General features: G+C 41.9%; 1 protein-coding gene across 1 annotated transcript in view; it reads left to right on the top strand.

Annotated features, from left to right (window-relative positions):
- Positions 1-8,626: 8,626 nt before the first annotated feature.
- Positions 8,627-17,927, top strand: part of LOC131236232 (coatomer subunit zeta-1-like) — a 28,357-nt gene continuing 19,056 nt past the window's right edge. Inside the window, exons 1-3 of the mRNA XM_058233364.1 lie at positions 8,627-8,785; positions 8,896-8,965; positions 14,007-14,166. Coding sequence (XP_058089347.1) covers positions 8,963-8,965; positions 14,007-14,166 — 163 coding nt within the window. The 5' untranslated portion in view covers positions 8,627-8,785; positions 8,896-8,962. The remainder of the gene's footprint in view (positions 8,786-8,895; positions 8,966-14,006; positions 14,167-17,927) is intronic.

Consider the following 17,927-nt stretch of genomic DNA (forward strand, 5'->3'; position numbering starts at 1 on the left):
TGGTGGTCGCCCGTAGTGCCAGATCTGCAACCAGTTCAGCCATTACGCCAACCACTGCTACAACCGCTACGATGACGCCACCCTGCCTTCCAACCTGACTGCTCTCATGCACTCGGTCGGTGCAGTAGCTCCTCTGATCTTAACTGGTCTGTTGACTCTAGTGCTACACATCACCTGACTGCTAATATGGCGAACCTGGCAATTCCGACTGAGTATCATGGTCCTGACAAGATTCGCATGGGTAACGGGACAGGTCTGCCTATTCATTCTACTGGTTATTATATTCTGAGTTCTCCATCTTCCTCCTTTGCGTTACATAACCTCTTATTCGTTCCCAATATCACTAATAATCTTCTCTCTGTTAGTCATTTCACTGCTGATAATAAAGTCTTACTTGAATTTCATCTTGACTTTTGTCTTATCAAGGATCTCTCCACCCGGAAAACTCTGCTGCGAGTACACCTTAAGAATGGTCTGTATGCCTTCTCTCTGGGCGACAAGAGTCTTGCTGCTTCTCCTCAGGCTCTTCTTGGTGAACGTGTCTCTTCCTCAGTGTGGCACGAGCGCCTTGGTCATCCCACCAGTCGTATTGTCTCCAGTCAACTCTCTCAGCATAGGCTTCCCTCTCTTTCTGATCGTGGGGGTCCTTCGGTTTGTGCTGCCTGTCAGCAAGGGAAGAGCCACCGTCTACCTTTTTCCTCTTCATCTTTGGTTGTTACTGCTCCTCTATAACTTATTCATTGAGATCTCTGGGGTCCGTCTCATGTACCTTCTGTAAGTGGTCATCGCTACTACGTTAGCTTTGTTGATCACTACAGTAAATATGTTTGGCTTTACCCATTAATAAATAAAAGCGAGACTTTTTCAGTTTTTGACACTTTCAAAAATTATATTGAAAAATTCTTAGGTCATTCAATAAAGGTCTTGCAGACCAATAGTGGTGGTGAATTTCTAAAATTTAAATCATTTCTTTCTTCTCATGGTATTGTTCATCGTGTTTCCTGCTCACATACTAGTGCCCAAAATGGAACTGTAAAATGGAAGCATCGCCATCTCGTTGAGACTGGCTTGACCCTCCTCGCTCGGTCCCATGTACCTTTCTCTTATTGACCATATGCTTTTCAGACTGCATCTTTCCTTATCAACTGAATGCTAACCATGGTCCTACACAACCTTTCCCCTTTCTAAAAATATTTTCAGAAATCACCTGATTACCTCTCCTTGAGGGTGTTTGGCTGTGCTTACTACCCTCATCTTTGCCCCTACAATCCACATAAATTTGACTTCCGCTCTGTATAATGTGTCTTCTTAGGGTACTCCGCATCCCACAAAGGTTACCAGTGCTTACATATCCCCACTAGGCATGTGTACATCTCCCGGGATGTTGTCTTTCATGAATGCACCTTCCCATTCCTCGGCCTCACGCCTGACCTCTCTTCTCCACTGTCCCCATCCCAATCACCAATTCCAATTTCCATTGGTCCCCTACCTATCCAAGACTCCTTTCTGTCTGCTACGCCGGCGCCCTCTATCGGTCCAGGAAATCCCTGTGTCTCTCCTCCACCTTCGCACCAGTCCCTCCCTAATCCTTCTATCACTAATTCATCCAATTCATCTCCTGATCCCCCTTTCGATACTACTCCCTCCTCGGTATCTCCCTCCCCTGTGGTTCCTACTAATCCACCTCTCATCCGAAATTATCCAATGCCCACCAGGACTCAGGATAACACAAGAACACCTAAAGTCTGGCTTGTCACCCGGTACCCACTGTCCACTTGTCTCATGACTGATCTGCACACCTCGTCCGTCGAACCCACCTGTTTCACACAAGCAAACTGTGATCCTCGGTGGTGTCAGGCCATGGACACCGAGATTAATGCTCTACTCCAAAATGGTACCTGGTCTCTTGTTCCCTACTATTATGATATGAACCTCGTTGGTTGCAAGTAGGTCTTCAAGTTGAAACACAACCCGGATGGTTCGGTGGACAGGTACAAGGCGTGTCTTGTGGCCAAGGGGTTTCACCAAAAACCGAGACTTGACTATGGAAAAACGTTCAGCCCTGTCATCAAACCAACCACCGTCCGAACTGTCTACAACCTTGCCGTGTCCAAAGGATGGACCTTGCGCCAACTCGATGTTAATAATGCTTTTCTACAAGGCTTTCTTGTAGTGACCATCTATATGGCACAACCTTCAGGGTTTTTTGACCGGCTCGGCCCAATCATGTCTGCCGACTCCATCGCAGCATCTGTGGCATCAAATAGGCCCCACGAGCCTGGTTCTCTCGTCTCAGTAGTTACTTGGTTCGCATGGGCTTCATGGGATCCAAGTCCGATACTTCTCTATTTATCCGACGGTCTGAGTCCAATCTCTAACTAGTTCTCATCTATGTGGATGACATCATCATCACAGAGGATAACTTTGACTCAGTCGATCATCTTATTAGGGATCTTGGCCTAGAGTTTTCCCTAAAAGACTTGGGCCCACTTCACTATTTCTTGGGAGTCGAGTGTCACCGTACTCCGGATGGTATGTTCTTATCTCAGCAAAAGTATATTCACGATCTCTTACTCAAACTCAAGATGGATGGTGTGAAGCTTGTCAACTCTCCCATGGCCATGTCCTGCAAGCTATCAAAGTTTGGAGGTACTCCTTTGTCTGATCCTTTTCTCTTTCGAAGTACTGTTGGGGCCCTCCAATACCTCAGTTTCACTCGACCAGACATTGACTTCTCCGTCAATAAGGTCGCCCAATTCATGCAATCTCCTACAGAGGATCACTGGTGCTCGATCAAGAGGATTCTCCGTTATCTCAAATCTATTATTACACATGGTCTCTATTTCTCCACTCAGTCTAAATTAGGTCTTACAGCCTATACTGATGCAGACTGGGCCAGATCTATTGATGATCGAAAATCCACTAATGGTTATATCTCCTGGAGTTCAAAGAAACAATCTACGGTGCCCCAATCCAACACCGAGGCCGAATACCGGGGAGTTGCCAATGTAACCGCCGAAGTTCTCTGGCTTCAGTCTCTCCATCGTGAGTTAAGACTCCCCCTATTTACTCCTACAGTGCTTTGTGATAACCTTGGAGCAAGTTATCTATCGATTAATCCGGTATGTCACACTCGGTCGAAACATGTTGAGATCGATGTTCATTTTGTCCGTGATCATGTGGCCAATGGAGCCTTTAATGTCCGGTACGTCTCCACTGAAGACCAACTTGCTGATGTACTCACTAAATCGTTAAGTTCCGCCTGTTTCTCTCCTCTCAAGTCCAAGTTCTCGGTTCTTTCAGAACCGTTACACTTGCGGGAGGTGTTAGAGTAGATGGCATGTATGGAAAATATCTCATGGATCCACCCCGTAAGGCAACTCGTGATCCATGAGATATCCTGGTATCCTTAGATAATCTTGCTCTAATTGTACACAGCTATAATTAGCCTCACAATATTCAGTTACCATGTATATCTTGTACCAGCCCTCCAAATCAGTGACTAATTGTTCTCCTCTCAAGTTATTAATAAAAACCGTGCACCTCCATGAGATGCATCGGATTACATCTCAATCTATCTTGGTATCAGAGCTATTATGAGTGCATCCACCATGTCAAGCACTTCATCTTCCTCCTTGTCGTCATCTGTTTCTAACATCACTCACTTCCTCAACATCAAACTTGACAAAGGCAATTTTTTGGTATGGCGTTCCCAGTTCCTTCTCATACTAAAACTCCATGATCTTGAAGGCCTTATCGATGGCACCTCTCCATGTCCAGACCATTTCCTCCCTCCAACAGAGAAGGATACCTTGCCTATTCTTAATCTTAACTACACCAGATGGATAAAAATGGACCAAATGCTCCTCTGCTGGCTCATCTCCTCCCTCACTGAACCAGTCATGGCCCATGTTGTTGGCCTCACCACATCTCGTGATATGTGGTGTGCTTTGGAGAGGATCTTTGCATCGTCCTCCCGAGCTCGCGTACAACAACTCAAGTATCAGTTGCATACTGTCAAAATGGGTGCTACACCTATGTGTGAATACATCCAGTCTATCAAGTCTATTGTGGACAACCTCGCTACCATGGCAAATCCCGTCACCGACTCCGACCTCATGTCCACCCTCCTCAGTGGCCTGTCTTCTGAATATGACTCGTTCGTCACCTCTGTCAACACACGAGTCGACCCTATTTCCTTTGAAGAACTGATCAGCCTCATGCTCAGTCAGGAGATACATCGTGGGCGCACCCTCCCCAACCCTGAGTCCACCGGCCTCATCTCTCCTGCATCTGCAGTTAACACTGCTTCACGGACTTCGAGGTTCTTCTCTGCCCCGCCTTCGTCTTCCTTCCGTGGGCATGGTCGAGGACGGGTTTGGGAACACGGTCGTGGGCGTGGTTGGCACTCCTCTCTACATCCGACCTTGGGTGGCCCCCAACATCAGACAGCTGGTGGTCGCCCGCAGTGCCAGATCTGCAACCAGTTTGGCCATTATGCCAACCACTGCTACAACCGCTATGATGAAGCCACCCCGCCTTCCAACCCGACTGCTCTCATGCACTCGGTCGGTGCAGTAGCTCCTCCGATCCTAACTGGTATGTTGACTCTGGTGTTACACATCACCTGACTGCTGATATGGCGAACCTGGCAATTCCGACTCAGTATCATGGCCCTGACAAGATTCGCATGGGTAACAAGACAGGTCTGCCTATCCATTTTACTGGTTATTTTATTCTGAGTTCTCCATCTTCCTCCTTTGCATTACATAACCTCTTGTTCATTCCCAATATCACTAAGAATCTTCTCTCTGTTGGTCGTTTCACTGCTGATAATAAAGTCTTACTTGAATTTCATCCTAACTTTTGTCTTGTCAAGGATCTCTCCACCCGAAAAACTCTGCTGCGAGGACACCTTAAGAATGGTCTGTATGCCTTCTCTCTGGGGGATAAGAGTCTTGCTGCTTCTCCTCAGGCTCTTCTTGGTGAACGTGTCTCTTCCTTAGTGTGGCACGAGCGCCTTGGTCATCCCACCAGTCGTATTGTCTCCAGTCAACTCTCTCAGCATAGGCTTCCCTCTCTTCCTGATCGTGGAGGTCCTTCGGTTTGTGCTACCCGTCAGCAAGGGAAGAGACATCGGCTGCCTTTTTCCTCTTCATCTTCGGTTGTTACTGCTCCTCTAGAACTTATTCATTCAGATCTCTAGGGTCCGTCTCATGTACCTTCTGTAAGTGGTCATCGCTACTACGTTAGCTTTATTGATCACTACGGTAAATATGTTTGACTTTACCCATTAATGAATAAAAGTGAGACTTTCAGTTTTTGTCACTTTTAAAATTTATATTGAAAAATTCTTAGGTCATTCAATAAAGGTCCTGAGACCGATAGTGGTGGTAAATTTCTAAAATTTAAATCATTTCTTTCTTCTCATGGTATTGTTCATCGTGTTTCCTACCCACACACTAGTGCCCAAAATGGAACTGTGGAACGGAAGCATCGCCATCTCGTTGAGACTAGCTTGACCCTCCTCACTCGGTCCCATGTATCTTTCTCTTATTGACCATATGCTTTTCAGACTGCATTTTTCCTTATCAACCGAATGCCAACCATGGTCCTACAAAACCTTTCCCCTTTCCAAAAATAATTTCAAAAATCACCTGATTACCTCTCTTTGAGGGTGTTTGGCTGTGCTTGCTACCCTCATCTTCACCCCTACAATCCACATAAATTTGACTTTCGCTTTGTACAATGTGTCTTCTTAGGGTACTTTGCATCCCACAAAGGTTACCAGTGCTTACATATCCCCACAGGGTGTGTGTACATCTCTTGGGATGTTGTCTTTGATAAATGCACCTTCCCATTCCTCGGCCTCACGCCTAACCTCTCTTCTCCACTATCCCCGTCCCAATCACCAATTCCAATTTCCATTGGTCCCCTGCCTGTCCCAGACTCCTTTCTATCTGCTACACCGGCGCCCTCTATCGATCCAGTAGATCCCTGTGTCTCTCCTCCACCTTCGCACCAGTCCCTCCCTAATCCTTCTATCACTAGTTCATCCAATCCATCTCCTGATCCCCCTTCCGATACTACTCCCTCCTCGGTATCTCCCTTTCCTGTGGTTCCTACTAATCCACCTCTCATCCGAAATCATCCAATGGTCACCAGGACTCAAGATAACACAAGAACACCTAAAGTCTGGCTTGCCACCCGGTACCCACTTCCCACTTGTCTCTCATGACTGATTTGCACACCTTGCTCGTCGAACCCACCTATTTCACACAAGCAAACTGTGATCCTCGGTGGCGTCAGGCCATGGACACCGAGATTAATGCTCTACTCCAGAATGGTACTTGGTCTCTTGTTCCCTACCATCATGTTATGAACCTCGTTGGTTGCAAGTGGGTCTTCAAGTTAAAACACAACCCGAATGGTTCGATGGACAGGTACAAGGCGCGTCTTGTGGCCAAGGGGTTTCACCAAAAATTGGGACTTGACTATGGAGAAACGTTTAGCCCTATCATTAAACCAACCACCGTCCGAACTGTCTTCAGCCTTGCCGTGTCTAAAGGATGGACATTGCGCCAACTCGATGTTAATAATGCTTTTCTACAGGGTTTTCTTGCAGAGACCGTCTATATGGCACAACCTTCAGGGTTTGTTGACCCGGCTCGGCCCAACCATGTCTGCCGACTCCATCGCAGCATCTATGGCCTCAAACAGGCCTCGCGGGCCTGGTTCTCTCATCTCAGTAGTTACTTGGTTCACATGGGCTTCGTGAGATCCAAGTCCGATACTTCTCTATTTATCTAACGGTCTGGGTCCAATCTCCAACTGGTTCTCATCTATGTGGATGACATCATCATCACAGGGGTTAACTCCGACTCGGTCGATCATCTTATTAGGGATCTTGGCCTAGAGTTTTCCGTAAAAGACTTGGGCCCACTTCACTATTTCTTGGGAGTCGAGAGTCATCGTACTCCGGATGGTACGTTTTTATCTCAGCAAAAGTATATTCGCGATCTCTTACTCAAACTCAAGATGGATGGTGTGAAGCCTGTCAACTCTCCCATGGCCACGTCCTGCAAGCTATCAAAGTTTGGAGGTTCTCCCTTATCTAATCCTTTTCTCTTTCGAAGTACTATTGGGGCCCTCTAATACCTCAGTTTCACTCGACCAGACATTGCCTTCTCCGTCAATAAGGTTTCCCAGTTCATGCAATCTCCTACAGAGGATCATTGGTTCTCGGTCAAGAGGATTCTTCGTTATCTCAAATCTACTATTACACGTGGTCTCTATTTCTCCACTCAGTCCAAATTAGGTCTTACAGCCTATACTGATGCAGACTGGGCCAGATCTATTGATGATCGAAAATCCACTAATGGGTATTGTGTTTTTCTTGGCAAAAATCTTATCTCCTGGAGTTCAAAGAAATAATATACGGTGGCACGATTCGGCACCGAGGCCGAATACCAGGGAGTTACCAATGTAGCCGCCAAAGTTCTCTGGCTTCAGTCTCTCCTTTAGGACTCCCCCTATTTACTCCTACAATGCTTTGTGATAACCTTGGAGCAACTTATCTATCGGTCAATCCGGTATGTCACATTCGGTCGAAACATGTTGAGATCGACGTTCATTTTATCCGTGATCATGTGGCCAATGGAGCCTTTAATGTCCGGTTCGTCTCCACTGAAGACCAACTTGCTGATGTACTCATTAAACCGTTAAGTTCCGCCCGTTTCTCTCTTCTCAAGTCCAAGCTCTCGGTTCTTTCAGAACCCTTGCACTTGCAAGGGGGTGTTAGAGTAGATGGCATGTATGGAAAATATCTCATGGATCCACCCCGTAAGGCAACTCGTGATCCATGAGATATCCTGGCATCCTTAGATAATCTTGCTCTAATTGTACACAGTTATAATTAGCCTCACAATATTCAGTTACCTTGTATATCTTGTAACAACCCTCCAAATCAGTGGCTGATTGTTCTCCTCTCAAGTTATTAATAGAAACCGTGCACCTCCATGAGATGCATCGGATTACATCTTAATCTATCTGTAGCCACCGCCAGAATCTATGGGAACTTCCTAAGAAAGGCGTCCCTTCCCGACCTAGATTTCCTGAAAAACCTTCCGCATAGAGTTCATGTGCAAGGATTCTGTGTGGGGCCTACTTAGATGTTTTTGAGAAATCCAACCCCTTTATCCGCTTTGAATCTTATCTTATGATGTGAGGCAAAAAATGAAGAGGATCTAAAACTCGAGCGGGCCACACGAGAGGAAACCGTGGATATTTAGTGACTACCGTTGAAACATTTATATCGCCATAAAGTTTTTTAACGGTCTAAATTTTTTGGTGTTTTCACTTTTTCTTAGTGAAAATGACCTTATAAATGGTTTAGATGGCATATAAACAGCAAGGTGGAGCCCAGGAAGGTTTCAATGGTGGGCATTCGTTTTACCACTGCGTCATCTCCTATGGCCCACTCGAGTTTTGGATCCTCCTAATTTTCGGTAGCACCTCTTAAAAATGATGTCGAAAAACGGATGGACGGATTTGGTTTCTCACAAACATCGCAGTAGGCCTCACTAGAAATCTGCGCGAAAGGCTTTGGCAGGAAATCCGCGTCCTCAGAGAAGCGGAGCTGGTTTTCTCTGAATAAGGGCATTTCCGTAATTCCTCGTTCCCCGTCTTCCTGCAACTATAACTACGTTTCCGTTCTCTTTTCGTTTTCCATTTTCGTGCTTTCAACGAAGAACAGATCTCGCTCCAAAAACCCTAACCTTCAAAGGCAAATCTCTCCCTCTCTCGCTCTCTATCATCAGCTGTTCTTGAAGCGGAAAGGCTCAGTTTTAGGAATTTTGAGTGTCTCTGATCTGATGTCTTTAATGGCGTTTGTAGAATTGCAGGATCGCATCTCGATCTTCTCAATTTCTCCGTTTCTTCTCAGTATTAAAAAGCTTCAAAGATGGTATTTCTCTCTGCCTTTACGCCTTTCCCCATTTTCCTTATTCTTCAATCTGATCCGATCTATGTATATTTATGTATCTTTTCATGCTATTGTAGTTTGAATTTTCGTTCTATAAAAAAATGAAAACAAGATCCATTTTAGAATTCTATCAGATCTGCAGATGACAATTGCTGCCGCAGTCATGCATCTGCAGTCGCAAAACCCAGGCTGCGGCCCCGCATATGTGCAATCGTGCACTGATTTGCCAGATCTGGGACATTAATCTGGTAGGGCCCCACTTCTCATGTTGACTGCCTCATTAATTGACGGGCCTGCTCATCATTTGAGATTGCATGGATCACTGAGGACAGACATTGTATGGTCAGCATTTGATGTACATGGGCAGACAATCCCTTATGATCAGACTGGCTTGGATTTCAGTCCAGGACATGTTTGCAGTAGGACCTGGCCAGATGACCAGAATGGATCTGTTATGTGTTTGCTATGTTGGTGCTTGTGGGAGCAATGAAGGTTTGGTGATTGCATATGCTTGTCTGTGTGATCTCCGTTAAAGCAAGTGTGATGTTTAGTGATTGTTTCTTTGTTAGCTAGAGAATTTAGAATTCATGTATGAAATCCGTAATGTTTAATGAGCTCTGAACTTTAAGCTAAAAGTCAGAGTTGGATTACAGCTAGAAGACAGTGTGCAATGCTGCAAAGTACTAAATTGTGGTGATTCGTCCCCATTGCATGGGTCACCCTGTTGTTCATGGATGATAACTCGCCCATATATTAGATAGATCGGATTATCCGAACCGTCTGATATGGCCCTGTGGATGTGGATCACTTACCATTTAGTTTCTTCTGTTAATGATCAACAGTCAGATGGCTAAGGCCATTCAATTGGTATGATATCTGTGCTCTGCTCCATCCACTGTTCAAACAGTTCACATTGAAAGACATTGGTCATACCAATGAACATGTTTAGTGTTGTATCACCATTACATACAAATGAGGATGAGTGTTGCCAACATGAGGATGTTGAGATGGATGAGTGGCAAGACAAGGATAAAATTAGAAATGAATGCATTCAAGGGAATTTAGGAGTGGAACCAATAGGTACTAAGATGAGGGAAAGTAGAGTTAGATGGTTTGGTGATGTGCAACGGAGACCAAGAACTGTGCTGGTAAGGAGTGAGTTGGTACAAGTTGAAGGATGTAAAAGGGCAAGGGGAAGGCCCAAAAGGACATGGGTGAAGGTAGTAAGAAAAGACTTGAGGACCTATGGTCTAATTGAAGCTATGGCCCAATGGCAGAAAATGATTCATGTAGCTAACCCCAAGTAGGAGGGATAAGGCTTAGATGATGGTGATCATCATCATCATTACATATAAAATAGAGGTTGGGTATTGTTTTTCTTCTTTTCCATCAACAATGGGGCCCACAGTTTGGTTAGTCTAGATGTGCGTGCATGTACTTCATGTATATAGGATGAATTCTGTGATTGAGCAAATTGTGTTTAACACATGTGCAGTCTAATCCTTTGGATTATTACATCCGCGAGATCGTGAGAGAGCACATCAAAAATTTAATTAGATTTATTTTATTGATGGTGCAGAAACTGATTATAATTATAAATGGAGAGAAAGTACATGCTGAATAATATGGCAAGAGATTTGCCAGGTAGACTCGCCACCTTAAGCATGGGAGGTTTTCTAGAAAGAAGATGCTAAATGAACAATGAGATTGAGTCCCAAGTTCAATGGAATGAGCACTTCGCTTCAATCTTGAGATCTTGATTCTTGACGGCTTACCTACCATTGTTATCATCATCATTGTCTAACCTTTGTCCCAGCAATTAGGGGTAGGCTTTTAAATGGTAGATTGGTGAAAGTTTCACAATCGGCTACCCATGATTTTGAATGACAGTTGTGTTACAGCTGCATCAGCCATCAGGTAACTGTATCGATCACCCACATTATGCGAGTAGGGGTGAACTGGTCCATTATGAAATAGATGGGCCGTATTAGTAATATTGGTTGATAAAAGCTGACACACCGTATTTGCAAGGTTATGGGGCTGATATGGCCATAAAGGCCCCATTATTTATTTATTTATTATTATTTTTTAATTTTCAATATTCTTCTTTTTTCAAAATAAAAAAGAAATCTCTTGTTTTTCCACTTCTTTCTTCATTCAACCAGGAAGGAAGCATAGAAACTAATTTTAAACTAGATCTACGTCCATTTTGAGAATCCAAAATAAAAAACACAAGATTTAGTAGGATTTGATGAATCAAAGCATAGTGGACTATTTTAGGAAATATCAAAAGGATGTCTAAACCATCGCTTATTTTGTTGTATTTATATATAATGGGCCCTAATCCACCAAATCATACTTGATTTGTGTTTGAGTAAGGCCCATTTGTTCGACTTTTAGTAGGTCAAGCTTACATTGGCCAATTGATAGCACTCTTACCAAATAATGGTTTGGTAACATCAAATGCATGTCCAAAACAAAAAAAGAACACATATTTGGGCTCCTTACATCTTTTAGAAATTTACGAATATCTTTTTAGAGTACTCAACTTATGTAAGAGTCTATGACATAGTGCCTGTAGAAGATTTGTGCCGTAATTGCCTGTCTCAAGCCTGGATAAAGGAGGGTTGTGTAAGGTGGGCAGCCGGTGTCAAACTTTTGCCATAATTTTCATCATGAATCCGAGGAGAAAACGATTCATGTAGCTGACCACAACTAGTTGGGATAAGGCCAGATGATGATGATATAATTTCTTCTACATTTAAAACTATGTTTTTTTTTTTTTTTTTTGTGGGGGGGGGGGGGCATATATTGATAGAATTGAGTTGGAAAATTTTAGCAAATATAGATCAATTTACATAGGGATTAATTGAAAAGGAAGGATTTGAGATAGATAAAGAATCAAATCAGTTCACTATTTACCCAACGAGGTTTGGGTGAGCAGCCTTCACTGTGGGTTTGCTCCCTACAGGTGTGGGTTCGACTACCCTCCTCGGTATTACCTGATACACGTTGTTGTGGGTGATTGCGTGTATCCGCAGGAAATAGTCTCACCTCAAAAGGGGCAAGGACACCTTGTGTCTTAAAAAAAAATCAGTTCACTATTTTATAACTTGTATACATCATAGCTCATGCATATAGAAATTCTAACAATTTCAATTAAAGTTTTCTATTTAATCCTATTTATATATAATATATTATATATACAAATATGAATTTATAGTTGTTTTGTTTCTCCATTTTTTAGTTGAAAAGGTATTAAACCCGAATTTTTTGGCAAAGAGGGGTCGATTTATACAATTATTACTTGAAAAGGAAGGATTTGCGGGAGCCAAAGAATGATACCAACTCATAATTTGATTACTTATATACATATTTATTGCTCATGTGTATAGAAATTCTAATAATTTTAATTAAAGTATTGTATTTAATCTTAGAGTTTTTTGCATATGGTCTCCTTTTTCCTATACTGTAAAAAACCTCCCCAGTTTTGCACATCAAAAAAAAAAAAACCCTTCCTTTTATTGTATATGTACAAACTAGACCCTTAGGTTTCTTTTTTATGATGGAAAAGAGTAATGCCATTATCTGACTTTTGAAAAGACCACTTTGTCTCTTTGCATAAATGGGCAAGTAAAAAGGCAGGTTCTAGGCTCCATAAAGGGACGAGTGAAAAAGATGATTTTTCCTGCACTTGACCGAATCCTTCGTTAGTGAAGGCATCAGATTGATGTTTTTAGTTGCCAAAATGGTGGGTCCCACATGTAACTAGGGTGGCAGTGGGGGGAGAGGGGAATATTTACATTTCATCAAGATATGTAAATATTCCTCATTTCTAGTCTGTTGCCAAGAGAGGGGAATATTTACATTTCATCAAGATATGTAAATATTCCTCATTTCTAGTCTGTTGCCAAGCCTTGTAACATGATCCATTAGCCTTTTGGATGTCCTCATGCAACCACTAAGGTTCCTTATAAGAATGGCTTTTCCTTCCAGATACTCAAAAACTTCTTTTTTCACTTTCTTAATGCACTCAGCCATATCATTCCATATGATATTAGCTTCTTCCTCAACACTCTGCTCTCTCTTTCATCAGTTTATTCCCAAATAACAATACTATTTCTTCTTTTAAATTCTACCATCTGCTTTCTCTCTTTCATCCGTTTATTCCCAAATAACAATACTATTTCTTCTTTTAAATTCTACCATCTGCTTTCTTTCTTTCATCTGTTTATTCCCAAATGACAATAATATTTCTTCTTTTAAATTCTACCATCTTCTTCTTGGACACCTACTTCTTCTTGGACACCTATTGTGGTTAAACCCTCTCCTGGTATTACCTTGCATTCTTTATAAAGTGATCATTCTATCTTTCTAAGTGAAATGAAGTCCATCTGATTTTATATGATCACCTTTTGAATGTTCATCATATATTCATCTTTCTTTTTAAAGTTTGTTTTACGGTTGCAAGTTTTTTATGCCATAGCAAAATCAAGGATAGCATCCCCGTTCTCATTTATGCTCCCAAGATCATATTCCCGATCTCATTAGTGCCCTTGCCAACTGTCACCCATTTCTCACTGCACTCGAGTTTTGGTGTAGTGTGACGCCTTCAGGGAACACCTTAGCCTGACCTTGAAATGTCGTGTTAGAATTCTTGAGAAAAGGATATGAGAAAAGTTTTACGGCGGCTACCTATGTGAGGACAACTTTCCTTTATTTGGGATTAGGACTGGTAATGTGCGCAAAAACTCACGTTGGGAGAGTTTAATAAAGTATACTCACATTGGCAGAGCTTATAAAGTATAATACTTTACTATTTTAAATCTTTGTGCATGCGGATATGTGTCGGCTCTGACTTTTGAAAGCCACCATTTCCAAAGCACACAGTGTCCAAATTACCTAGATGACACCATAATCATTTAAAAATTGTAAATTTCCCCAATTTCGTACATGTAATTTGAGACACTTTATATGCATGTATGTATATCCCTTAATTTTTTAATGCTCTTGTGTTATTCAGGATTCTTGTCCTACAATAAAAAACATTCTTCTTTTGGATTCCGAAGGGAAACGTGTAGCTGTCAAGTACTATTCTGACGACTGGCCAACAATAAGTTCAAAGTTAGCTTTTGAGAAATCAGTGTTTACTAAAACTCAAAAGACAAATGCACGGACTGAAGGTAACATGCATGCGTTTCTAGTTCTCTATTTTGAGCAATTTAGATTGTTCAATGACATTTCTTTGCATTATTTTAGTCATTTCATTTTGCTTGAGTCATGCTATCATTGGCAGATTAAAATAAGTTGTATGTGTATTGCTTTTGAATGGACTGCCACTTTGCTTTGTTAGTTCATAGAGGCACTGACTTTATATAGACAACTGAATCATGTGTGGAGGTTTGCAGTTTTTTGCATGCACATTGTGAAATGAGCATGCTTATATGATACAAGTAGCATTTGTTAGATTAGCAAAAGGGATGTTTGTCCATATGTTTCGATTTGGTTGTAGCATAATCTTACATTCCAACATAATGAAATTTAGAAGCTCAGTTCCAGATGTCATGTATTTTCTAGTATGCCTTTAAATTTTGCTACTGATACTGATAATTCTTTCTTCTTCTGAATCATATTTATTTTTTCTATAAACATGCAATGCCTTGTCTTGGTAAAGATATGTGAACTTGAGCAGTGTTGTTGACCAGGACAACCTGAAGGCCATTCTTCAAGATAACTTCAGTTAATCTTGCCGTCAAAGCAGATGCTGGTCACCGAATGCATTCTTTATGAATATGGCATCTGCATCATCATCATAACCTTGCCCCAGCTATCTAGGCATCGGCTTTACCTGTTTCTCCAATTATTCCTATCTGAGGTCCCATTTCTATTTAAGGCATCTTGCTTTGAGTAAATTGAAATGTGCCTTTATTCCTATCTGAGGTCCCATTTCTATTTAAGGCATCTTGCTTTGAGTAAATTGAAATGTGCCTTTTGAACACGAAAGGTCCGCAAGGGCTCTGATCGTGCTTTTGATTCCCTGGCGAACACCCCCAGGGGCAGTAGTCATTTATCCTCATTTGAATCTACTTCTCTAGGTTGGTGTTCTCTTGGAAAAGTATATCCTTAAACTCAATTTCTTGAATTTGATGGCCTTCTCTTATCGCTATACAATACTCAAGTATTCAATCTCCAAGGCTGTTTAATTGGTTTTTAGTGGCAAAAAAAAAAAGAAGTTTCAGCCATATGGTTTGGTGAATATTATTTGTGCTTTACACTATAAAGAAACTGTTTCATGGTAATATAAGCACTAAATTATAATGTTTGATCGTCAAGGAGCCTTCTTCCTGTATATGTTTCGCATTTTACTTGTGCATGATCTTTATATATTGTGGGCTTGTATAAATTCTAGTGGCACTGATCAAATCGATAGGATTAGCCCTAGGCATTTCTTTTCGATCAGTAGATAAATCAAACTGATTGATGACGACCCTTTAACATGTTTCCACTTTAGCCCTGAATGTTTTGGAGAAATCAAATGTCAGACCTTTTTCAGATTCAGATAATTTCAGATGAAAATTCCAAAAAGGTCAAGATTCTCCTCGGTTCCAATTGGTTCAAAATGTGTGCTTGATGAAAATGTTTTAGACATGTTTTTACTATGAAACTTTAGCTTGTAATTCTTCTCAAAGATGCTCGTACTGCTTTACCATATGTAATTTTTATACCTGCATTATCATGACTTTGCACAAAATCCATGCCCGTGTAGTTCAAGGTGCTACTGAAGCACCCAGGCTACCCAAGCTAGCCAATGAAAGATCAAACCCATCCAAGGGTCGTGATCAAGGAGGATCTAGACTATCCACTTGTCTAGATTGAATATTTGAACAACGTTGATGGTCTAGATTGATCCGATGGAAGAACAATGGTCGCATTAGTAGTCGTCTACTTAATCACTTAGAGTTTGGTTGAATCATTTTTCCTTTATTATTTTTGTCACATATTTAGTGGGCGACTTTTAGGGTATCAAACGAACGATGTCTAGATGACATGAAATTGATCCATTTGAAAGCTTATTGGGTTAGCTTTCAAACAAGCCGAAGATCTTGCCATTTTGATACCATTTGAGTGAGCCACAACCAAGTCACATAGGCCCTTTAGGGTTATGATAGGATTCAAGGATATTTTACTTATTTTTTATATTGTGTAAATAGATGGTTAGGATGAGAAGTAAATAGATAGATATGATTATATAGGATTTTCTATTGCTTTAAGAAAGAAGGGAAAAGGTTCTATGCGGTCGAGCTCATGGGAACTTCCCATGAGGTCGAGCTGTGTGGGCCCACCGTGATGCGTGTCGAACATCTACCCCATCAGTCAGATGCACCATTCCATGGTGGGCCTAGGTCTTAAAAATCAAGTCAATCCGTGACTTTTGTGGGCCACACCACATGCAAAAGTTGAGAGGGGTTACCCTCCATTAAAACATTCATAATCATTTGTTGGGTCCACTGAGAACTGGTTCACAAATCCAGCCGATCCATTATGTGTGTCCCACTTGGATGAGGGGTCAGGCCAAGTTTCAGACCCATCCAAATTTCAGGTGGGCCCCACAAAGTGCTTTTATATGTTTTAGCCATGTCTTCACATGATTGTAGATGGTATGGCCCACCTGAGTTCTGTATACGGCTGATTTTTGGGATATCCCTTAATTTAAAGGGGGCCCATCAAATGCACGGTGTTGATGTTCGACATACATCATGATGGGGCCCACACAGCTCAACCTCATGGGAAGTTCCCATGTGCTCAACCGCATAGAACCTTTTCCCAAGAAAGAATATATATACATGTAAGGAGGGAGGGGATTGATTGTGATTACTTGCATCACGCTTGGTAGATTGGTGTATATTAATCTATAATCCTTATTTTTATCTTTTTGTTGCATCCATGAAGAAAATTAATGGTTTGATCTTCAACAAAAAGGTATCTATCCAAAAATCCAAATCGATATTCTTATTATTCGATTTGGTTGCATCAGCTACCCCCCATGCTTCCCTCTAGATGCACCTCTACATGTGCTACACTTGCCAACTTGGCAAGCATGCAGGATGTCTGAGTTGTGCAGTGTTCGAAATATCGATACTATCGGCCGATATATGGGCCGATATTATCGTTATCGCCCCCCGGCGAGACGAAACCCGCGCGATAACCCCCGGAAGATAAAAAAAATCCCAAAATCCAAATATTGCACGATATATCGTTGATATCGCACAATTTATCGTCAAAAGATACAAAGTAAAAAAAAAAAAAACCACCAAATATCGTTCGGGATAGTGTCATTATCAAAAAAAAAAAAAGAATGGAAAAATTAAAAAAATATATAGAGAAACTTTCAACAAGTGGATTTCGATACCTGTACAAGAGATTTTTATGATCGGAAGCTTCCCTTTGGTGGGCCATTCGAATCAAAGCGTCGTCCGTAGGTTGGTGTAAACAAAATCTCCGATTTGGAAGAGAAATCCATCGAAATCTGGAGAAATTCAAGTATTTGGGCGAAATCTGGCGAAATCCTTGCTAAAATCCGGAGAAATCCTCGCCAAAATCCGAAGATCTGTGAGATTTTGGAGAGATTTTAGGGTTCCCGGAACCCTCTCAGCTTCCAAAAAAAAAGGCGTCTGACCCCTTTTTTTACGGAAATTGAGGTGGCAGGTGTATCGCACACCACCGAGTTGACTGGTGTGTTGACGTCACCAAGTTCGGTGGGTCCCATCATAAGGTATATGTTATATCCAAACCATTCGTCCATTTGGCAAGCTCGTCGTAAGGCTTGAGCCGAAAAATAAGACAGATCCAAAGATCAAGTGGACCACACTGCAAACAGGAGTGGGAGATTAAACGTTTACCATTGAAACCCTTTTGGGGTCACAGGAGTTTTGGATCAATATGA

The sequence above is a fragment of the Magnolia sinica genome, unplaced genomic scaffold (genome assembly GCF_029962835.1).
Source record: "Magnolia sinica isolate HGM2019 unplaced genomic scaffold, MsV1 ctg335, whole genome shotgun sequence".
In the NCBI taxonomy this organism is placed as follows: Eukaryota; Viridiplantae; Streptophyta; class Magnoliopsida; order Magnoliales; family Magnoliaceae; genus Magnolia; species Magnolia sinica.